At 46.1% G+C, this 25,082-nt stretch overlaps 1 protein-coding gene across 1 annotated transcript; it reads right to left on the reverse strand.

Annotated features, from left to right (window-relative positions):
• Positions 1-382: 382 nt before the first annotated feature.
• On the reverse strand, positions 383-24,784 carry LOC139831540 (uncharacterized). Its single transcript, XM_071820837.1, has 3 exons — positions 23,395-24,784; positions 1,455-1,600; positions 383-982 (listed from the first exon to the last, which is right to left on the reverse strand). Exons 1-3 carry the CDS (start codon positions 24,758-24,760, stop codon positions 383-385), a joined length of 2,112 nt encoding a protein of 703 aa, XP_071676938.1. The 5' UTR covers positions 24,761-24,784.
• Positions 24,785-25,082: the final 298 nt, after the last annotated feature.

Below are 25,082 nucleotides of genomic sequence, written 5' to 3' on the forward strand. Positions count from 1 at the left end.
GCGACTGAATCCAATCGACAAAGAAATCTGGGAGGACCTAAGATTTGATAGATGTTCGGTTGATGTAGGAAATATCATGCGGTGCTAGCTCGATACCCCACTGAGATACACGACATGTAGCATCTGGATTGGTGAGTATATTCTTCAGCGGAGCTTCGTTTACGACGATAATCGAATGCTCGGCGAAGTAATGCCTCAACTTCCATGTTGTCATCCATACAACATATGCCAATTTCTAGTAGTGTGGATACCGCTGTTTTGCTGGTGTAAGTACTTCGCGGAGGTAATAAATAGGATGTTGTACGTCGTGAACTTTCCCCTCTTTCGCGCGCTCGACAACAAGCATAGTGCTGACAACTCGACTGGTTGCCGCGATATAGAGTTACATTGGCTCCCTGTCATGTGGAGTAACGAGGACCAGAGAAGTCGACAAAACCTTCTTCAGATTGTCAAAAGCGTCTTGTGCTTCTGTTGTCCACTCGAATTTTTCTGATTTCTTCATCAACTGATAAAAGGGTAGAGCCTTTTCTCCTAGTTTTGCAATGAACTTGCTAAGAGCTGCCACCCATCCTGCTAGTTGTTGCACCTGCTGTAAAGTCCTTGGTGGCTCCATATCGAGAACGGCTTTAATCTTTAAAGGATTAGCCTCTATTCCTCTGGCTGAAATAAAGTACCCGAGTACTTGGCCTCCTGGTACCCCGAAAAAGCATTTCTTCGAGTTCAGCTTGATTTTGTAACGGTCGAGGTTGTCGGAAGTTTCTCTCAGGTCGTCGATGAGCATGGCGGCGTTTCTGGTATTGACGATGATGTCGTCGATATAAACCTCAATATTCCGGCCAATCTGCTCCCCGAGGCAGGCTTTCATGCACTGCTGATAGGTTGCACCCGCATTTTTTAGTCTGAAAGTCATGACGTTGTAGCAGTAGACACCATCCGGTGTGATGAATGTTGTCTTCTTTTTTGAGCTTAATCTGATTATATCCTGAGTAAGCATCAAGAAAGGAGAGGCGATCGCAACCTGCCGTGGAGTCGACTATTTGATCGATGCGGGGCAATGTGAAATGATCCTTCGGGCACTGATTGTTGAGGCTCGTGAAGTCAATGCACATACGAAGTGTTGTCGTATCTTTCTTCGGCACCATGACCGGGTTAGATACCCATTTGGCTTCCTTGAGCTCTCAAATAAACCCGGCTTTGCGGAGCCAATTAACTTCTTCTTCAATGGCTTTTGTTTTCGGTTCCAAAAAATGACGTAACGTCTGTTGTACATGCTTGTCTTTGGGGTCAACATTGAGGGCGTGCTCACCGAGTTCCCTGGGAATACCTGGCATGTTGGATGTCTCCCATGCAAATATTTCCCAGAGCTCACGGAGGAACTCGATGAGCGCGCCTTCCTATGCGACAGTAAGATCTGTCGATGCATTGATTGTTTTCTTCGGGTCAGAGGGATGCACTTGATGCTTCTTGTCTTCCTTGGCAGCGTCAAACTCGTCGGACTTTGTGTTCCGATTATCGGCAGGTGGCTGTGTATGGTCGGTGAGTACGTCGAGTGCATTGAGCTCTTCCCCGACTCCGAATTTGGAGGCGATCTTCTGAAAGTCTTTGTCGCAGTTATTAGAATGAGAAAAATTTTCGTGAACAGTTATTGCAGTCCCATTATTCCCTAGCATCTTCAGCTTTAAATACACATAATGAGGAATTGCCATAAACTTGGCAAATGATGGACGACCGAGGATGGCGTGGTACTGTGATTCCCACTCTACCACCTCGAACTCGAGTCTCTCCTTCCTGAAATTGATGGGTGTGTTGAAGACAACGTCCAGCGAAATCTTGGCAAGGGGATATGCGGGACGGGTTGGGATGATGTCGTGGAAACCAGTGTCGGATTCTTTTAACATATCGGTTGTCAAACCCATTATCTTCATTGTGCTTGCAAAACAAGAGATTTAGACCACTTCATCCATCCATGAACACCTTGCTCATGTTGTATCCTCTGAATTGTGCTTCAAGGACTAGGGCGGCGTGACCGGGCCTTGGGACGGCCGTCGGATGATCTGCCCTGCTAAACAGGATGTTTTGATATGACCAATCGATATAGTCGGGTACTGTTGGCATAGCCACTTCTGCAAGCTTTATCTCTCGCGAAAACTTCTTGGTCTCCCTTTTGAAACGCTGGCCTTGTGAATCATGTTCACTTTCCCTCGAGATGCAGGGTAGACTTCGGTAGGTACGTAGATATCTTCGTCTCGCACATACTGTTGTTGTTGGAGATGAGCATAAGTTGCCGTTCCTCCCGAAGACGCCTTTGCTTCCGAATCAGACCTTAGCTCTTCGCACAACTTTTGAATATCGAGGAACTGCCGACAATCTTTGAGTAGATTCGACGCCTTCTCGATGTTGTCCTTTGGGTCGATGTAAGTATGCAAATAACATGGAGCAACAAGTTGTTCTGCGGCTGGCAAGTAAGGTGCACGGCTACGACTTTTGGTTAATTGTGCGCTATAATACCCTTTGCCATGTTGATAAGGACGATTTACGCCCCGATCAATTGCCTCATGATGAAGATCCCTTCTCCTTTTCTGGCGCTCCTGTCTGCTCCCAGTGCTACTAATAATTCTTTGGATGCTTAGATCGTTGTTACCGAATGAGTACGGTAAATCCACCGCAGCTGGCGACGGGACGACGATATTTGGAGTCGAAGTCCTTGATGAGCCCGGCGCGCCTGAGCCCGGAAGCCGAAGGAAGCCCCCGGAGTCGACGATGAAGTGTACACCGCCGAATGTTGCGTCCATGTCGCCATGTAACCCCGAAGGAGTTGGATGCGACGTCCTGTTGCATGGAGTAAACTCGAAGGATCCGCGGCGAACCGAGTCCCTCGAGCCTGAAGGTGTCCGTGATGTCAGCACGAACGTTGCTGATGTGACTGGAGCAGCCGATGATGTGCCTTGTGCCGACAGTCTTCCCATAGACAGTGCCAATTGACGAGGGTGCTCCCCGGCAATCCCACCATGAGGGGCTTAGGGTTGACGGAATCCTGCAGGATGACACGAGACATCGGATACCAAACAAACGGGGAGAGAGATTTACCCAGGTTTGGGGCCCTCGATGAGGTAAAACCCTTACTTCCTGCTTGTCTGATCTTGATTATCGAATATATCGGGTTAGAATGGGGTAGCCGAAGGCTATGGTTGTGATCTCGTCGAGAGGCTAAGATTCTAAGGTCCTAGCTCCTGACTTGCGACGAATCTATGTGTTCCAGTTGTCTTCTGGCAGACCCTCTCCTGGCCCTTATATTGTAGGCCAGGTCCCGAGAGTTCTGTCCGGATTCGACTAGGTTACAAAGAGATCTACAATAATCATTCCTTGTTTAACGTCTTCTTGCCTTGTTCATCAAGAATCCTTCTTCGGATAAACCTTATTTACTGGAACCGTCGTATGGGCCCACCGTGGTCATTGGGAAATCTTCATGGGCCCCTGGTTGGGCCGTAGGAGGTAGCCTACACTAGTAGGAAAAGCCTTATATATGGGATTTTATTTCTGTGGCGCACCAGCTGCTCGTGCGCCACATAATAAGATGTTTTTGTGGCGCACCCAAAGATCATGCGCCACAGAAATAGGGTGGGGCCACACCCGGCCAGCCCCAATCATTGGTTTTGCTAATTTTGTGGGGCACAAGGGCCAGTGCGCCACATAATTAAGGAATTATGTGGCGCACCAGAGCCAGTGTGCCACATAATTAAGGAATTCTGTGGCGCATTGGCCCTGGTGCGCCACAGAAATAAGGAATTATGTGGCGCACTGGCCCTGGTGCGCCATAGAATTAGCGAACCAGACCTACAAAAGTGCCAACCTCCCACCTACCACACTACCCAAGCCATTCCTCTTCCTCCTCCATCTAGCTCGTCCCCCCTTCTCTCTCATCCTATTTTGGCCATACTTTTCACTTGCTTTGGTACTTATTGCACTTACTTTAGTTGGTACATAATTGTTGGTGAGGAGAAGGCTCTCCATACTCTCTCCTCCTCTCCAACTCATCGATCGTGGTCTCGTCTCGATATCGAATTTACAAGGTGAATAGTTGGAGGGGACATGCATATGCATGTCGATCTTGTGTGGCCATCGGTGTGTATGGATACTTGTTGCAGGTGAAGCGCTTGTGTGTGTGCCGGTGTGGTGCATGGATGTTTGCCGAAACGTTGATTCATTTCCGTTTCGGCCAATTTTTGCACTACCCATATGTCCTACCTTTAGGAGAGGTCATGCCAAATTTTTACGCTCCATGTATAACTTTAGGAGAGGTACGGTCCATGCATGTGTGTGCATGTGTTGTGGTTCTAATTTTCTGCTCTATGTATACCATTGGCAGGCAACCAAGGTCCTCTTGATGAGTTCCGCTCGAATCTCTAGATACAAGAAAGACGCGAAGGAGGACTTGACTCGAAACAATAGGCGTCAGATAATATGTTCGTGTCGATCATGAAAACTCGAGCGCTGGATCAACCCTGATTCCGGACAACTGGAGGAGCACCTGCTAAGGCGCGCTTTCATGCAGGACAACCAGGCGCGGCCGGCCCCAACAAATGGTGTGCCTGAAGACCATGGCGAGCGAGATGACGAAGCGCCACATGTCGGCGGAGAATATCATCATGAAGAAGAAGTCGGCGAAGAAGATCATCATGAAGAATAAGATGCCGGCGGAGAAGATCATCATGAATAAGAAGATTCCGGTGCGACCCTGCTAATTTCGGCCTTGCGTGACTCTCATGTTCAAGATCTGCTCCTCCAGGAGACGAGCAACGATAGAGTTGCAGCCAGAGAGAGAGCCAAGCTGCCACAAATGGAGAAAGACGGGATGACTCTGATCTTTCCTGGGTGCCGTCCGCAGGATACGCTCTTGCATGTAACGCTTGATTATCTGCAAATGAAGACGCAAAACAAGTGGACCGATTCCAACTTCAGCAAGAAATTGAAATTTTGGCACGAGCGTCTCCCAGAGGGGAACACATTGCCAAGTAGTATTGAGGAGGCCAAGAAATTCGTGTGCCCGACCTACCACACGAAAAATACCACGCATGCATCAATGATTGCGTGATTTATCGGGGTGAGTACAAGGATAGAACCACATGCCCGGTATGCGGCCACGGACGGTACAAGGTTGGGAACAAGAAGGTACCTCGAAAAGTGGTATGGTACTTTCCTATCACTCCCCACTTGCAGCGGTATTTTGTGGACCCTAAGGAAGCAAAGCTCATGCAATGGCACGCGGAAAGGGAGAAGCCTGAAGAAGATCCGGAGATGGGCTATATGCTGACACACCCTTCAGACACTGGCCAGTGGGAAGCATTGGACATCGCCTTCCCTAGGTTCGGGGGCGACGCAAGGAACATCAGGCTGGGTATGAGCACCAATGGACTCAATCCTTTTGGCAACCAGAGTAGCACGCATAGCACCTGGCCTGTGTTTGTACGGCCTTACAACCTACCCCCGTGGCTGTGCACCAAGCAAAGGTACATACACTTGAGTATTCTCATTCAGGGGCCGAAACAACCAGGTGTCGACATGCATTTGTATCTCGGGCTGCTGAAAGAGGAGTTAGACACGTTGTGGAAGGCGCCACCCCGTACGTGGGGCACCTACACTAGAACTTATTTCGATATGAGAGCCTCGTTGATCACGATGGTCACGGACTATCCTGGTTACACATATGTATATGCCTAGGTTGCCCATAGATTCTACGGCTGTGTGAAGTGCATGGACGAGACCCCGTATCTACAGCTACCAAGGGATCCCGGGTCCTCGAAACCGTGTACCCAGGTGCTCGAAGGTGGCTTCGCTTGGATCACCCGTGGAGAAAACGCGGTGATCTGTTCAATGGTAAAGATGAGCCCGATGGACCCCCGCGCTGGAGGAGCAGCGCAGAAATCGACGATCTTCTGAAAAATTGGAAGGAGTGCCTAGCGCCGGGAAAGAAGCGACCGAATCCAGAGCTGCTGCTCGGTGTATGGAAAGCGAGGTCTGTTTCCACGACTTGGAGTACTGGAAGGTCCTCCACACGCACCACAGCCTCAATGTCATGCACATTACGAAGAACATTACCGAGAGTCTGCTTGGCACTCTTTGCAACTCGGAAAAATCCAAGGATGGGCCATTAGCAAGATACGATCTGAAACATTTTGGCATCAGGAAAGATCTTCAATCCCCCGATACTGATGACAACGATGATCATGATGATGATCAGACGGGAGGGACTCAACGTCTTCGCAAATGGGCTAAGAAGAATGTCACAACCCATTTTTCATAACATGCATGTTTCCAAGTCTTGAAAAATTAGAGCCAACAAAAACTTTTATTTCTTGTGACTATGTGTGTGCTTAGGATAGAATCTTGCATATGGTTTTGTGTAGAATACTTTCTGTGTGCAAATTCATCTGAAACCCTAGCACCAAAGTTTGACACCAATTTGAATTATTAGGGTTTCCCCCTCCCTCATGCAAACTCTCTCACTCAAAGTTGTTTCCCTAGATCAAAACCCTAGTTAACCCTGAACCTAGACTCCAAACCCCTCCCAGATAAGAGGGAACACTCCCCTCACTTATTTGGTGGAGACACCAACCTCAAGTGGGACACCAACACCACTACCACCACACCACCTTTTACCTCTCTTTTTCACAACACTAGTGCATTTGCACTTTGTCACATTTTGGCACATGCCACTCTTGGCATGGCCCCCTCTCTTTTCACCCCTTCCCCTCTTCTTCTCCCTCTCTCTTTCTATCATTTTCCATGGATGAGAGACATGAGAGGGGACACTTCCCCCTCTCATGTTTCTTCTTCCCCCCCTCTTTTTTCTCTCTGGATTGGGCCGAGGCCACCACCCCCTCTTCCCCCTACCCTGGCCCAATCCTAGCACCCCCTCCCCTCCCTCTTTCGTGGGCTAGCACCGCCAGCCCCCTCTCCGGCCAAAAACCCTAGACACGCACGAGCGTTGGCCACGATCACGCGCCATCATGGCGCCAGACGCCTCGCGCGCTTCCCCGTCGCCTCGACTCCCCACGCCACCCTGTCTTCACGCGTCAACGCGTTGGACGCCACCCACGCCGCCTCGTCTACCCTGTTGTCCCCCTCGTTTGCCGCGCATGACGATCGCGTCGTCGCCCGTTGGGAACGACCGATACGCTTGTCCCTCTCCCCCTCCTATAAAACCCCGCTCCGACCCTCGCTGCCCCCTTTCAGCCCTCCCTCACACTCACGCTACTCTCTCCGCGCCACAGCAGCGCTGCTCGAGCTGCCGCTCGAGCTGCTGCTGCACGAAGCCGACGCCGCCGTGGTCACCATGACGCGCAGGTGGACGCCGCCACGACGCCGCCACTACCCCTCTCCCTTTTCCCTTGTCTCCCCTTCTCCTACTCCCCTAACCCTGCCCCTCCCTCGCTCAGATCCACCGCAGAACGACGAAGCCCTCGACACACTGACGCCGCCCGTGAAGTAATCGACACCGAGCGAGGAGGAGCAGCCGTGTCGGGATGCCGCCAAGACCTCTACGCACGACGCTGCCCCTCCACCAACACGTCTGCACGACGCCAAGCCATTGCTGACCGCCGGTAAGCCGCGCCGCCGCTCCCCTTTCTCTCAGTCGTCGCACGACGTAGACGTGCCGAGGACGACGGCCTCAGAGCCGTCGGATCTCGATCCCGTGGCTGCATGGGCCATGCACGCCACGGTGGACATGCAGGCCTAGCCCGCCACGGGCCCCCGGCCTCTTTTCTTTTTATTTTTCTCCGCCACCTGGAAATACCACTTGGGCTGGCCCGTCTCGGTGCACCTGGCACGGCCCAAATCCTTTCCCGCCCAATTTAAATCGTTTCAAATTTTAAAGTTTCAGTTAAAAAGTAAAAAGTATCTGTGAGCCTTTTTGTGAATAACTTGAGTTTGGCACATCCGATTTAAGTGAATCCAATTGCATTAGAACCAGTATGAAATTACCTTTCAGATGCCATGGGCCTCGGATTTTTAGGATTTTTGTACAATTTTTGGCACATTAAACTTGTTCCCTGTATTCTGCATAGTCTAACCAATTCCTAAAATCTTAGGATTAATATTTTTGGGTGAATCCAATTGTGTTGATCTTGTTTTAATACTGGCCATCTAGGAAAATATTGTTAGTCTCTGTTCATGCATATTTGTCACTGTTAGTAAGTGTGTGTGTGTGTCACATGCAATGATGGATTTAAAACTCCTTTGATTTATTCAAATTCTTGTCATCACTTTTTTTATAAATGGCCAACCCATGTTTTGTTACTGCCAGCAAACACCCCTGCATATTTTTGTTTTGTTTTACTTAACACTTGATTCTTGAGTTATGTGTTGATTGTATGTATTATGTAGCTTTGCAACGCTAGATACGCACGAGGGTGGAGTTGAAGGGGAGGATTTTGGAGAAGGATTTGAAGAAGACCAGGGACAAGCCAACCAAGGAAAGCCATCTTTTTATCTCTAAATGTTGTGTCACATATTGTAGTTACCTTGTTGTTATTCCTGTCTCTCGATCTATCTTGTGTTGGTCATCTTATGTTGTCATTGCATGCTTATCTTGAGCATGATGGAGTCCCTTCAAATGCTCCTCTTATACCCCCTTAGTGGTAGGGTGGATTGCACCATGATTATGGTTGTGTCTTTCTACTTATGTTGATGTAGCATGCTTACCTTAAGCATGTTGAGCCCCTTTTGACACCTCACCTACAACCTCCTTTAGTGAAATGGTGGTTATCATCATGATCTTGGTGTACCCCTCTAAGTGTGATGGGTATGCCCACGTACCTTGAGTGTGTCGACTTCTTGACTCCCTTCTTGCATCCCTTTTAGTGGTATGATGATTAGCATCATGCCCTTTATATGTCTTCTACTCATAATAATTGATGAGGACATCCCTACCTCACTACTACCTCCGTCATTACCAACTGAAGATGAACCTGCTGTGAAGCTCAAGTCCAATGAAGTTCGGATTGGACCAATTACAAGGGCTCGTGCGAAGCTACTTAAACAACAGGTGAACTTGTTTCTAAACGATACTTTGATTGATGAGAACTTTATACTGCCTAAGTCCTATTACTTGTGTATCATCAGGTATCAAGAGGAGACGAGCATCGCACGAGGAGTAGAGGAGCAGCTGGACATGAAGATATACGTGAAGCTGGACATGGAGCTGGACATGAAGATATCTCATGGACGCGCGAGGGAGGAGCGGGAGGCATGCGCGAGAGGAGAATAAGAAGTCCAGGCCGGTCCAGAACCCGGTCCGACCGGCCGCCACGCCGGGCCACCCGGTCCCTGGGCCGGTCGACCGGTCGCCAACCGGCCGCCAACCGGAGGGAGCCCCTCGTACCGGACGGAAACCGGAAACCTCGCAGATTTCCGGTTGCCGACCGGTTGACCGGACCACAGACCGGACCGCCCGGTCCACAGCCCGGTCGACCGGATTCCAGACCGGACATGTCCGAGTCTGTCTCGACCAGATCTATTCTGGGTCGGTTATTCTTGTATCTTTTCGACCAGAACTCGTCCCGGACGCCTATATAAGTGCCTTGGACGACCCCTAGTAGCTTTAGACCACGTTTAAGATAAACCCTAGTTCATAGTTGTTTGCTAAGCAAAACTATTGTTCCCCAACTCTCCAATTCGTTGCGATCTGGAGTTTTATGCTACTGAAAGTTTGTGTGATCTGCTGTTCCATCGGGGATTAGAAGATTGCAATCTACCGCTTCGTGGTCGGCGGCTACGTGCGCAAGTGTGTGGAGTTGCGAATATCTTGCAGGGTTGAGATCTGTTGCATTGGCTACAGGAATCAATCGAGAGACTTCGTCGGCGTCATACAAGTTATCTACACCATATTATCGATTCCCTCCGCTGCATTCATCCATTGTGTTCATCACCACCGTCGCTTACTGAGAAGATCGGGCCACCCCTTATCATCTTGGTATCAGATTTCCAGTTTTCCTCGGTAAGCCATCCACAATCCACCCCATAGTTGAGTTGTGAGTGTTTTCCTATACAGAAAAAGCCAAAAAAAAATATTAGGGTTAGGGTTTGCCATAGCCTTAGATTGCACTAATTTCGAGTTTTAGTTGCTTTTCGTAGTTGTTTTTGCGTACCTTTATCTTTATTCTAGTAGAATTGTTAGGGTTTGTGTTTTCTCTATCATCTAGTTTATCATAGTGTGTCAGTTTTTGTTACTCCGAGTCCACATAGCGTACAGTGTGCTTGTTCTCAACCATAGACACAGCCTATCGATATAAAGTGACTAGGAACTTCCCCAGAAGAGACTAGTTTTACCGCTCGACAGGCTGCTCATTAGGGTTTTGGTGCTTTGCATATCTTGTTGGCCATGTTATCAAGGAGTTGTGTCATATATCAAAAAAAAAGTTGCAAAGAAGCAAAAAGAGCTACATAGCTGCGTGTGTTATATAAAAAGAAAAATCCAAAAAGAAAAGTGAAGTGCTAGTTGAATCAAGTGAAGGCCTAAGTTTACTTTACTGCACCTGTAGTTGAGCAATCTTGTGCCTGTCTCGTTGAGCTTTGCTAGCGTCTCTCGAGTGCATTGCAACCTTTCATCCATATAGTTGCATTGCCCCATTATATCGCCTTGTGTGAGTATCATTGGTTGTCTACGGTCAGCGCTAGAGCTTGTTATTGGTGCAAATAGGTAGCCTACCTACAGCCCCACATATATCCTGCTTAGTCGTGTGATTGTTCTTATACCCTTGATATTCGCTTCGCTACATCCGTGCACTAGTCCGTCAATCCAAGTTGGTAAGCAATACTAATTCACTTTGGAGCGGTAAGATTCACCTTTCTTATCAGTTTTGAGTGAGTTGTGAGAGTACCACCAAAGATTTTGTTTAGTGCACTAACCTACTAATCATGTCTTCTTCTGAGTTTGATGTGATGCAGAAAAAGCCCGACGATACACCAGTTACTTGGCGTGAATATGAGGGTCTTCGTGATCATTTGCAACGTGAAATCCGAGTTGCTAGTGATGTGTTGGACAAGGAAATGCAAGGTGTACACTTGAAGGTCGATGAGGCTACTACAGCGGTTCACACCGTTCAAACATCTGTGACGACTCTTCAAGCATCTATACAAGCATTGACTAACGCTTTTGCTGAGATACGTACTATGGTGCAACCACAACAACCACCACATGATGACGATGGCAGTGTGCAAGGTGACAATGCGGATGTTGCTGCTGCTCACGGCATGGGACGTGGTGTTGGTCGTGGTCTCCCTCATGGCGTTAATCGTGGTTTTGTTGAAATTGGAGCCCGCCGTGTTCCGCTACAACAAGACGATGGTTTGGGTAAGCCCAAGTTCTCAATTCCCAGATTTGAAGGAGGTACTGATGTTGAAGAATATCTTACATGGGAGCTGAAGATTGAGAGATTATGGCGTTTACATCCTGATTATACTGAAGATAAGAAGATCAAACTTGCTTCCTCTGAATTTGATGGCTACGCATTGCGTTGGTGGGATGCTCTTGTTCAGAATCGAGAAGAAGATGGTGAGCTGCCTATTATCACATGGCGTACTATGAAGGCGGCAATGAGAGCTCGTTTTGTTCCTACCAATTACTTGCGTTCTGTGTTTGATAAGCTGACCCAATTGAAGCAAGGTGTGTTGACAGTTGATGCTTATTACATGGAGATGGAGATGCTTATGCAGCGTGCCCGTGTCCGTGAGTCTTTGGAGATGACAATGCAGCGTTTTCTCAATGGACTCAGGTTTAATATCAAAGGCATTGTGCGTCATCACAAATATGCTACCATGAATGAGTTACTACGTCATGCAAGAGAAGCTGAGTCACAGTTAGCTGAAGAAGCGCAACAGAAGGGCCGTGCTACAGGCGCGGGGCGCTACACGCCTAGACCGCCACCCTCCACGGCGCCATCTACGCGTCCCACGGATGTTCCTTCTTCGTCTAGCAAGCCGGTCTCCAATGTGTCTCACACAAAGAAGCCCGTCCCTGCAGCAAGTGGAACTGTTCTAGTATGTCTACAGCACGCAACCGTGATATGCTTTGTCTTACATGTGGTGGCAAGGGTCACTTCAAGAAGGATTGTCCTAACCGCAAAGTTATGATCATTAATGATGACAATGAATATGAAACTGGAGACGATGCTGATCCGGATGCTCCGGAAGATGATGATTATGACAGCGATAGTTTTGATGCTTATCCTTCAGAGGCTCAAACTATAGTTGTTTCACAGCGTGTTCTCAATGTGCAGCCTAGTGCATCTACGCAGCGCTGCAATTTGTTCCAAACAAAGGCACTTGTTGGTCCTGATAAAGCTTGCAAGGCTATTATTGATGGCGGAAGTTGTCGCAATTTAGCAAGCAAAGAGTTATGTGCCAAGCTGGAACTGAAGTATCTACCGCACCCGCATCCATATTATATTCAGTGGTTGAGCAATAATGGTGAGATGAAGGTGAGCCACATGGTGCGTGTTGATTTTGAGATTGGACCGTATAAGGATTCCATTGACTTTGATGTGGTTCCTATGACGGTTTGCCATCTACTGTTGGGCCGGCCATGGCTCTATGACCGTTCTGTGCAACACAATGGCCGCTCCAATACATATCACTTGGAGTTCAAGGGCAAGAAAATTAACTTACAACCTATGTCACCACAACAAATTGTCAATGAGTCTCGTCAGAAGATTGAAGTGAATTTGGAGGATGCACCTCTAGATAGGCGAGAGAATTGTAATGTCGTGAGTGATATAACGAAAAGTGAGAGAGTGAATTCCTTAGTTTCATTAGCCACCAAAGAAGACATGAGAGAATTTAGTGAGGACCCTACGGCCATGCCTCTTGTGCTTTTGTACAGGGGTACGGTATTGGTTTCTAATGACATGACCCCTCTTCCTCTTGGTGTTTCTAATGTTTTGCAGGAATTTGGCGACGTGTTTCCGGAGGAGGTACCCGCAGGACTACCACCATTGCGAGGTATTGAGCATCAAATTGACTTGATTCCCGAAGCTTCGCTGCCCAATAGGGCGCCATATCGCACTAATCCCGAAGAGATGAAGGAGATACAGAAGCAAGTACAAGCGCTACTCGACAAAGGTTATATCCGCATAAGCCTTAGTCCTTGTGCTGTTCCTGTTATTCTAGTTCCTAAGAAAGATGGTACTTGGCGTATGTGCGTAGATTGTAGAGCTATAAACAACATTACTATTCAATATCGTCATCCTATTCCCCGTTTAGAGGATATGCTAGATGAATTGAGTGGTGCTAGTGTGTTCTCTAAAATTGATTTGCGTAGTGGTTATCATCAAATTAGGATGAAAGAAGGGGATGAGTGGAAAACAGCCTTTAAAACAAAATTTGGTTTATATGAGTGGTTAGTAATGCCTTTTGGTTTGACTAATGCACCTAGCACTTTCATGAGACTAATGAACCATGTTTTGCGTGAATTTATTGGCAAATTTGTGGTTGTGTACTTTGATGACATATTAATCTACAGCCGCAATGAATCTGATCATATTATACATATTCGACATATTTTGCAAGTGCTGCGTGATAATCAACTCTATGGTAATCTTGAGAAGTGCACATTTTGCAAAGATAAGGTCATATTTCTGGGTTATGTTGTCTCTAAGCGTGGAGTAGAAGTAGATGAGTCTAAAATTGAAGCTATTCAAAATTGGCATACTCCCATGAATGTGAGTCAAGTTAGAAGTTTTCATGGTCTAGCTGGGTTTTATAGAAGATTTGTGCCCAACTTTAGTACTATTGCTGCACCTTTGAATGATTTAACTAAAAAGGGTGTTGTCTTTGAGTGGGCGCAGCCCAAGATCATGCATTTGATGAACTGAAACGATTGTTAACTTCTGCACCGTTGCTTGCACTTCCTGATTTCAATAAGCAATTTGAGATTGAATGTGATGCTAGTGGTATTGGAATTGGTGGTGTGTTGATGCAAGAGGGTCGCCCAATTGCATATTTTTCTGAGAAACTATCTGGTGCTAAGTTGAACTATCCAATATATGATAAAGAATTGTATGCTTTAATTAGAGTTCTTGAGGTTTGGCAACATTATTTGTGGCCAAAAGAATTTATCATACATTCTGATCATGAAGCTTTGAAATATCTGAAAGCTCAATCTACTTTGCATAAGCGTCTAGCTAAGTGGGTTGAGTTCATTGAGTCTTTTCCATACATTATCAAGCATAAGAAGGGAAAAGATAATATTGTTGCTGATGCTCTATCTAGGAAGAATATGCTATTAACTCAACTTGATGTTAAAATTCCTGGTTTAGAGATACTATGTGATTTGTATGCCACTGATCATGATTTTGCTGAACCATATCGCTTATGTGCTCTTGGTAAAGCATGGGAAAAATATCACATACATGATGGGTTCTTGTTTAGAGCTAACAAACTATGTGTTCGAGAATCGTCTGTGCGTTTGCTCTTATTGCAGGAATCACATGCTGGTGGTTTGATGGGTCACGTTGGGCGTGAGAAGACGCTACTCATGCTAGCTGACCACTTTTATTGGCCAAAGATGAGGCGGGACGTGGATAGGTATGTGAAGAGGTGCATTACTTGCAACAAGTCCAAGTCCAAGCTGAAGCCTCACAGTTTGTATACTCCTTTACCGGCACCTACTACACCATGGGAGGATATTAGTATGGATTTTGTGTTGGGTTTGCCGCGTACTAAAAGAGGCCATGATTCTATATTTGTGGTAGTGGATAGATTCTCTAAGATGTCACATTTTATTGCCTGCCACAAGAGCGACGATGCGTCGCATATTGCTAACCTGTTTTTCAGGGAGATTGTACGTCTACATGGAGTCCCAAAGACTATTGTTTCTGATCGTGACGTAAAGTTTATGAGCTACTTCTGGAAGACGCTTTGGAGAAAGCTGGGGACGAAGCTGCTGTTCAGCACTACTTGTCATCCCCAAACTGATGGTCAAACTGAAGTGGTGAATAGAACATTGTCACAACTGTTGAGATCCATGATCAAGAAGAACCTGAAGGAGTGGGAAGAGTGTTTGCCGCATGTGGAGTTTGCTTACAACAGGGCGGTACATTCTACCACGGAGCTATGTCCTTTTGAGGTGGTGTATGGTTTCAAACCCATTACTCCACTTGACTTGTTGCCTTTGCCCATACATGAGAGAGTTAATATAGAGGCATCCAAGAGGGCAGATTTTGTGAAGAAAATCCATGTGAAGACTAAAGAGTTGATCGAGAAGAAAGGCAAGAGCACTGCTGCACGGAAGAACAAGAAGCGCAAGGAGATGTTGTTCAAGCCTGGTGATTTGGTCTGGGTACATTTTCGCAAGGATAGGTTCCCAACGCTGAGGAAGTCTAAGTTGAAGCCGCGGGGTGCTGGTCCTTACAAAGTGCTTGCCAAGATCAATGACAATGCATACTCGATAGATCTTCCAGAGGATGAGTTTGGTGTCAATAATTCTTTCAATGTTGCTGATTTGACACCATATGACGGAGAAGACCTTGGAGCGTCGGGGTCGACGCCTTTTGAAGGGGGGGGGGGGAGATGATGAGGACATCCCTACCTCACTACTACCTCCGTCATTACCAACTGAAGATGAACATGCTGTGAAGCTCAAGTCCAATGAAGTTCGAATTGGACCAATTACAAGGGCTCGTGCGAAGCTACTTAAACAACAGGTGAACTTGTTTCTAAACGATACTTTGATTGATGAGAACTTTATACTGCCTAAGTCCTATTACTTGTGTATCATCAGGTATCAAGAGGAGACGAGCATCGCACGAGGAGTAGAGGAGCAGCTAGACGTGAAGATGGACGTGAAGCTGGACATGGAGCTGGACATGAAGATATCTCATGGACGCGCGAGGGAGGAGCGGGAGGCATGCGCGAGAGGAGAAGAAGAAGTCCAGGCCGGTCCAGAACCCGGTCCGACCGGCCGCCACGCCGGGCCGCCCGGTCCCTGGGCCGGTCGACCGGTCGCCAACCGGCCGCCAACCGGAGGGAGCCCCTCGTACCGGACGGAAACCGGAAACCTCGCAGATTTCCGGTTGCCGACCGGTTGACCGGACCACAGACCGGACCGCCCGGTCCACAGCCCGGTCGACCGGATTCCAGACCGGACATGTCCGAGTCTGTCTCGACCAGATCTATTCTGGGTCGGTTATTCTTGTATCTTTTCGACCAGAACTCGTCCCGGACGCCTATATAAGTGCCTTGGAGGACCCCCTAGTAGCTTTAGACCACGTTTAAGATAAACCCTAGTTCATAGTTGTTTGCTAAGCAAAACTATTGTTCCCCAACTCTCCAATTCGTTGCGATCTGGAGTTTTATGCTACTGAAAGTTTGTGTGATCTGCTGTTCCATTGGGGATTAGAAGATTGCAATCTACCGCTTCGTGGTCGGCGGCTACGTGCGCAAGTGTGTGGAGTTGCGAATATCTTGCAGGGTTGAGATCTGTTGCATTGGCTACAGGAATCAATCGAGAGACTTCGTCGGCGTCATACAAGTTATCTACACCATATTATCGATTCCCTCCGCTGCATTCATCCATTGTGTTCATCACCACCGTCGCTTACTGAGAAGATCGGGCCACCCCTTATCAATAATGCTTTGCATGCTTAACTCAAGCATGTATGACCCCCTTGACCCCCACACTTAGCATCTCTTTTGTGGTATGATGGCTAGCATTATACCCTCATGTTGTTTTGGTTCTCTACAATAAATCCTTGGGTTGGGAGCCCACTAAAGTTTATGTTTTGGAAAGGCTTTGAAAACCTTGGGAAGATGTGGTCTTGCCCAAGTGTAGCTTTCAAGTGAAAGGCTTAAAAAGGATGTGACATGTGGTTGTGATGGAAAGGAAAAATGGCTTTACTTGGGTTTTTGGAAAATTAACACATGGTTCTATGTATTCGCCCGGAACAACCAACCTGCGCAACCACAATACCCAACATGGGCACGGGGCTTAGCTCGTAGTTTGTTCTTCTTATCATGGGACACCGCACAACTATATAAGGGTGATGACACCCCGGAATCCGAATTGTCGTAGGTGGAGACAATCGTATAACGGGATGCCTTCGGGGCAACCCGTCTGGAAGACACTATGGGTCTTGAGTTATGTGTTGATTGTATGTATTATGTATCTTTGCAACGCTAGATACGCACGAGGGTGGAGTTGAAGGGGAGGATTTTGGAGAAGGATTTGAAGAAGACCAGGGACAAGCCAACCAAGGCAAGCCATCTTTTTATCTCTAAATGTTGTGTCACATATTGTAGTTACCTTGTTGTTATTCTTGTCTCTCGATCTATCTTGTGTTGGTCCTCTTATGTTGTCATTGCATGCTTATCTTGAGCATGATGGAGTCCCTTCAAATTCTCCTCTTATACCCCCTTAGTGGTAGGGTGGATTGCACCATGATTATGGTTGTGTCTTTCTACTTATGTTGATGTAGCATGCTTACCTTAAGCATGTTGAGCCCCTTTTGACACCTCACCTACAACCTCCTTTAGTGAAATGGTGGTTATCATCATGATCTTGGTGTACCCCTCTAAGTGTGATGGGTATACCCACGTACCTTGAGTGTGTCGACTTCTTGACTCCCTTCTTGCACCCCTTTTAGTGGTATGATGATTAGCATCATGCCCTTTATATGTCTTCTACTCATAATAATGCTTTGCATGCTTAACTCAAGCATGTACGACCCCCTTGACCCCCACACTTAGCATCTCTTTTGTGGTATGATGGCTAGCATTATACCCTCGTGTTGTTTTGGTTCTCTACAATAAATCCTTGGGTTGGGAGCCCACTAAAGTTTATGTTTTGGAAAGGCTTTGAAAACCTTGGGAAGATGTGGTCTTGCCCAAGTGTAGCTTTCAAGTGAAAGGCTTAAAAAGGATGTGACATGTGGTTGTGATGGAAAGGAAAAATGGCTTTGCTTGGGTTTTTGGAAAAACAACACATGGTTCTATGTATTCGCCCGGAACAACCAACCGGCGCAACCACAATACCCAACATGGGCACGGGGCTTAGCTCGTAGTTTGTTCTTCTTATCATGGGACACCGCACAACTATATAAGGGTGATGACACCCCGGAATCCGAATTGTCGTAGGTGGAGACAATCGTATAACAGGATGCCTTCGGGGCTACCCGTCCGGAAGACACTATGGGTCTCCCGCCGTGGCAATGGAGTCTCGCTCAAGAGGAGGTGAGCTTCCATGGTTTGTCGGGGAGGTACATACTCCATAGGGTAGGATACCTTGCTAAGATGAATAGGCGAAAAGCTTCGACGGATTATCCGAGACTCGCATACTCTTGTATGAAAAATCGGTGATGATCCCGACGGATTTGTCGGTTCTTGTGGGAAAAGTGCACACACTCTGCAGAGTTAAATCTATTCGAATAGCCGCGTCCGCGGTCATGGACAGTTGGGATGGCCGTTGCTTAGCTGTGTTGGCTTTGTTTTTGAAACACTTTGCAAAGCAAAAGAGAAAGTTTCTCTCGTTGTACCGGAAGGGTACGGGAAAGACTATGTTGACCATATGGAGATGGTCGAGAAGGAAAGACAAATTGAGTTACCCCATCCTAGTGTTTTATGTAGAGGAACCCTTTTGAAGTATCTTCTTCAACAAAGATATAGAGATGTCATAGGATATCATTTGGAGTATCTTCTTCAACAAAGATATAGAGATGTCATAGGATATCTTTGGAAGTATCTTCTTCAACAAAGATATAGAGATGTCATGGGTTATCTTTCGAAGTATCTTCTTCAACAAAGATATAGAGATGTCATAGAACCCCTCCTAGTGTTCCCTTCAACTGGGAAGTTGGGATGCTATATCCACAAGAGAAACTGGTTCTCTTCCACATGCTATATCCAGAAGAGAAACTAGTGCTCTTCTCTTGTCTTCCTTGGTTAGCATTTGTTAGCACCTTCTTGATGGTTTGCGAGTACAATTCCAATGTACTCACGGCTTTGTCCCTGGCTATTAACTTGGCCAGACTATGAGGAAGAGTACGAAGACGACAGAGGTTACCAAGACGACTATGCGACCTAGGACGATCTCCCAGTCAGCTGCATGTAGGTCTAAGGCATGACTTGGGCCCGACGCTGTTGATGTGTATCCGCTGCATGTTTGTGATGAACTTGCCCGAAGTGGCGTTTATGTTAGACTGGGTCATGTGACCCGTTTATTGTAAGACTTATTTATTCAGTACTTTGTAATGGATGACGTAACTCTGGATATTTAGTTCGGTTATGTGCTCACGGCACACTAATCATGGGATCGTGAGTTGAATGCATAATAGGGTATTTCGGACAGCTAGTCCGGGGTCCCCACAAAAAATGCGGTGGTGCTTCCCGCTGCCTGCTTCACAACGAGTCCGGAGGAGCTCGAGCAGTTTTTCAGGTGCCTCCTAGGAATGAAAGTTCCTCACGGTTACTCGGGTAATATAAGCAGATATTTGGACGTAGTGAAGAAGAGGTTCACCGGGATGAGTCTCACGATTGTCACATGCTCATGAGGCAGATACTTCCCATTGCAATCCGAGGGATAATGGATGAGCACGTCCGTGATACGCTGTTTGGCCTTTGCAACTTTTTTGACGTCATCACCAGGAAGTCGATCGGCGTGAGACATATCAAGATGCTACAGGATGAGATCGTGGTGATACTATGTGAGCTCGAGATTTACTTCCCCCCCGCATTTTGTGATATATGCGTCCATCTCCTTCTCCATGTTGTTGATGACATCAGGCAACTCGGCCCGATGTTCCTCCACAACATGATGCCTTTCGATAGGCAGAACGATGTCATGAAAGGATACGTTCGCAATAGGGCCCGTCCAGACGCAAGCATGGCCAAGGGGTTTCTAACCTACGGGTGCATCTCCTTCTGCCAGAATTATCTAACCACTCAGGATGACCAGGATCATGTTGGTCTGCCCCCAGGATGCACCTCGGCAGGCTTGCCGGAGTCATTCACCGGGAGGGCTACCGCTCAGTCCATGTCGGCATTGTCAATCGACGCGACGACTTTGAAAGGGCTCACCAGGTCGCGCTACAACACTTAAAATTGATCGAACCTTTGGTGCAAGAGCACAAAAGCATAATCGAGCAGAATTACATCGATATGGGCCGACCGAGGAAGATGGGAGACGTAACCAAAGAGCACAACTCCAGCTTCACGCGTTGGTTGAATCAAACTCAACTTGATAGGGCAAAGGTGTTCGATCTTTCGATGAGAGTATGATAGCGTCGATTTGTTGGTGGAGTTCGTGCTTGACGATCCGACTACACGTGCAAAGCTCGTGTGCCAATGCAATCGCTAGGACAATCTCCGGGAGTTACTGATCTTGCGGATGCACGATCAGCCTGACCAGCGAGGGTCTTAATTCCTACCTGAAATCGAGAACAAGTAAGAACTAATATTGCACTCAAGATATTACGGATATAGATGAAAGCTTTATTGAATAAGGTGGGATTCCGAATAGTCGGTCTTGTTCTGGGCGTTGGCCTCAAAAGAAGTACACGAGAGTTGCAGCAATGGCTAACCTTTAATCTAATCAAAATCCGAGTCTAAACGTGACGACTATGGGGTTATTTAAAGGAGGAAAAGGTGGGGTTTCGGCCAGCCATACGTATGGTGGCCGAACCAAACCCTAGAAGGCCTTTCCCCCTTCAATGCGAACTCTAAAAAGTGGCTGACTTAATTCCTGCGAAAATGACATGGGCCTGGCCAAAAACTAAAGGTGACGCAGCACCATATTATGCTATGGACGAAATTATGAAGTGGAGAACTCTATATTTCGTCCATGTCTTCATCTCTTCTTATGGTGGCTTCAAAGTTCTGAAATCTCCACCTGCGGCGTCCTCTTCAATCCTCAAACGCTTGCTGCCATCTCCTCCATGTGGGATCATGCTCCAATGCTTGTCCTCCTCATCCATGCTAGATCCATCATTCCTAAGAGTAACAAACATATCTGATTTAGGCAGTATCATATTCTCATGTATGTGAGGAATAGTTCCAAGAAACGAAAGTACCTGATACTTAAGTTGTTTAGCACGAGCTCGACTGATTGCTCCTTGTATTTGTGTGGCTGTAGGTACAACGGTTGTATAAATAGATGGGATGTCCTCATCATGCCCCCCTTCTTGAATTGAAGTCGTCCTCGACGAAAGCTCGTCTTCTTCACCAAAGTAAGGCTTCAAATCTGCAATGTTAAATGTAGGACTAACCGGACCCAATTCTGCAGGAAGCTCAAGTTTATATGCATTACAATTTATTTTCTCTAACACCTTAAAAGGACCAGCAACACGTGGCATTAGTTTAGACTTGCGCAATTCAGGAAAACGATCTTTGCGCAAATGCAACCAAACAAGATCACCAACATCAAACACAACATGCTTTCTTCCTCTATCCCCAACAATTTTATATTTAGCATTCATGCGTTCTATGTTATCTTTAGTAGTCTCATGCAATTTTAGTATCAATTCAGCACGGTCTGTAGCATCCAAATTATTTTGCACCGAAGATGGTAAAGGCAACAAATCAATAGGTGCATGTGGTACAAAACCATACACAATTTCAAAAGGGCACATTTTTAGTGGTAGAATGCAGCGAACAATTGTAAGCAAATTCAATATGAGGTCAACATTCTTCCCACAATTTTAAGTTCTTTTTCAAAACAGCCCGCAACATAGTAGACAATGTTCTATTTACTACTTCAGTTTGTCCATCAGTTTGGGGATGACATGTAGTACTAAACAATAATTTAGTCCCCAACTTAGCCCATAAACATCTCCAAAAGTGGCTAAACAACTTAGTATCACGAATAGAAACAATAGTATTTGGCACACCATGTAAACGAACAATTTCGCGAAAGAACAAATCAGCAACATGTGTAGCATCATCAGTCTTGTGACATGGAATAAAGTGTGCCATCTTAGAAAATCGATCCACAACAACAAACATACTATCCCTCTCCTTCTGTGTACGAGGCAAACCCAAAACGAAATCCATAGAAATATCCTCCCAAGTTACACTAGGAACAGGAAGAGGCATATATAAACCACGTGGATTAAGTCGAGACTTTGCTTTTTGACATGTAGTGCAGCGTGCCACAAATCTCTCAACATCTCGACGCATACGTGGCCAAAAGAAGTGTGCAGCAAGTACATCCTCCGTCTTCTTCACACCAAAGTGTCCCATCAATCCTCCTCCATGCGCCTCCTGCAACAACAAAAGACGAACGGAACTATCTGGGATGCATAGCTTGTTAGCACGGAACACAAATCCATCATTGAGGACGAATTTGTTCCATGTTCTACCATCTTTACAATTCAGCAACACACCTTTAAAATCAGCATCATGCAAGTATTGTTCCTTTATAGTTTCTAATCCAAAAATCTTGAAGTCAAGTTGAGATAGCATAGTTTAAACGGCGCGACAAAGCATCAGCAATAACATTATCTTTACCCTTTTTATGTTTGATAACATAAGGAAAATACTCAATAAATTCAACCCACTTTGCATGACGACGATTCAACTTAGCTTGACTACGAATATGCTTCAAAGATTCATGATCAGAATGTATAACAAATTCTTTAGGCCATAAATAATGTTGCCAAGTTTCTAATGTCCGAACCAGCGCATATAATTCTTTATCATAAGTAGAATAGTTCAGACTAGGCCCACTCAATTTCTCACTAAAGTATGCAACAGGTTTGCCCTCTTGTAATAACACACCTCCCAAACCAATTCCACTAGCATCACATTCAAGCTCAAAAGTCTTATTGAAATCAGGAAGTTGGAGTAATGGAGCATGTGTTAACTTATCTTTCAATATCATGAAGGCTTCTTGTTGTGCATCGCCCCACACAAAGGGCACATCCTTCTTTGTAAGCTCATTCAGCAGCGTAGCAATGGATCCAAAATCTTTCACAAAGCGCCTATAGAAACCAGCGAGGCCAAGAAAACTCCTCACTTGTGTGACCGTCTTGGGCTGCGGCCAACTCTCAATTGCCTCAATCTTGGCCGGATCAACTTCAATTCCCTGCGCAGTAACAACATAGCCAAGAAACGCAACTCGATTGGTGCAAAAGGTGCACTTCTCAAGATTACCATACAAACGTGCATCACGTAAAGCATTGAAAACAACACGTAAATCATCCAAATGATCCTCCAAAGATTTGCTATAAATCACAATATCATCAAAGTATACCACCACAAAGCGTCCAATAAAAGCACGTAAAACTTCGTTCATCAGTCTCATGAAAGTACTAGGTGCATTAGTTAAACCGAACGGCATTACTAACCACTCATATAAACCGAACTTAGTTTTAAACGATGTTTTCCATTCATCTCCTAATTGCATACGAATCTGGTGGTAACCACTACGCAAATCAACTTTAGAGAACATAATAGAACCACTCAATTCATCAAGCATATCATCTAAACGAGATATAGGATGACAGTATCGAATGGTAATATTATTAATAGCTCTACAATCAGTACACATGTGTGAAGAACCATCTTTCTTAGGTACCAAGATAATAGGAACAGCACATGGACTAAGAGATTCACGAATGTAACCTTTATCTTTTAGAACCTGAATTTGTCGCTGAATCTCTTTGGTCTCTTCAGGATTGGTACGATATGGCGCACGGTTGGGCAGCGAAGCACCTGGAATCAAGTCAATCTGGTGTTCTATCCCACAGATAGGAGGTAGTCCAGGTGGAACATCTTGTGGGAACACATCAATGAATTCCTGCAAAAGGTTAGCAACCGCAGTTGGCAAAGAAGGAGGCATATCCTCAAATGAAAATAGAACTTCTTTGCAAATAATAGCATAGCATTGAGTAGTGTTCACATCAAGTTCAGCAATATCAGATTTGCTAGCAAGCAAACAAGGATTTTTCAAACGAATTTCAGTAGCATGGTTAGAATCAGATTTAGTATTAGTCTTATGTGGCACAAAATCTGCAGCAACAATCTGATTCTCACTCTTATGTTTCTCCTTGTTTTTTACTCTACTAGCTCTAGCAAGATCATCTTTTAGTATTTGTGCAGGAGTCATAGGTTTGAGACCAATTTTCTTTCCATCATGCATAAGAGAATACTGATTAGTCTTACCATTATGAACAGATTCTCTATCAAATTGCCAAGGTCTAGCAAGTAACAAAGAACAAGCTTGCATAGGTACAACATCACAATCAACAAAATCAGAATATGTACCAATAGTAAAATGCACACGTGTAGTTCTTGTTACCTTGAGCTTCCGAGAGCTCTCAAACCATTGAATGTAATATGGATGTGTGCGCTGTCTCGTAGGTAGAGAAAGCTTCTCCACCATGTCAACGCTAGCCAGATTATTGCAGCTCCCTCCATCAATGATGATCCGTATAGCTCGCTCTTTTACAACACCTCTTGTTTGAAACAGATTGTGGCGTTGATCATGCTCAGATTTGCTCAATTGCACGCTCAACACGCGTTGTGCAACTAAGCTCTTGTACTGATCAGCAATGTCAGCTTCCATTACCTCCATCTCTCTCTCAGAATCAGAATTGGCTCCATCACGTGCAGCAATAAGGGCCAATGTATCTTCATCAAAGTCACTTGCAGAATCATATTCTCCATCTTCACGGACCAACATGACACGTTTGGTCCTGCATTCTCTCTCTATGTGACCAAATCCCAAGCATTTGCGACACTGAATGTCGCGTGTCTTCCCCGTAGAGGCCATGGAAGATGAACTCCGAGGAGGACCAGCAGATGGTGGTGGAGTAGCAGTAGGCGGTGCTCGTGATGCAGGCGCGGTGTACTTGGAGGTAGGAGGTGCAGATGCAGCCCCACAAGATGATGGTGCTGATTGTCGCGGAGTCCACGACGATGTACGAGATGATGGCGCTGATTTTTTTTTGCTCTTCTTCACACAAACGGAAGGCGGCGATTATCTGGACACGAATCTGGCGGAAATATATGGCAGGTGTATATGGCAGTGGCGGAAGTATATGACAGGTATATCTGATGGTGGCGGAAACGATCTGGTGGCCGAACCAAACCCT

Source organism: Lolium perenne, chromosome 5, assembly GCF_019359855.2.
Source record: "Lolium perenne isolate Kyuss_39 chromosome 5, Kyuss_2.0, whole genome shotgun sequence".
Lineage (NCBI taxonomy): Eukaryota > Viridiplantae > Streptophyta > Magnoliopsida > Poales > Poaceae > Lolium > Lolium perenne.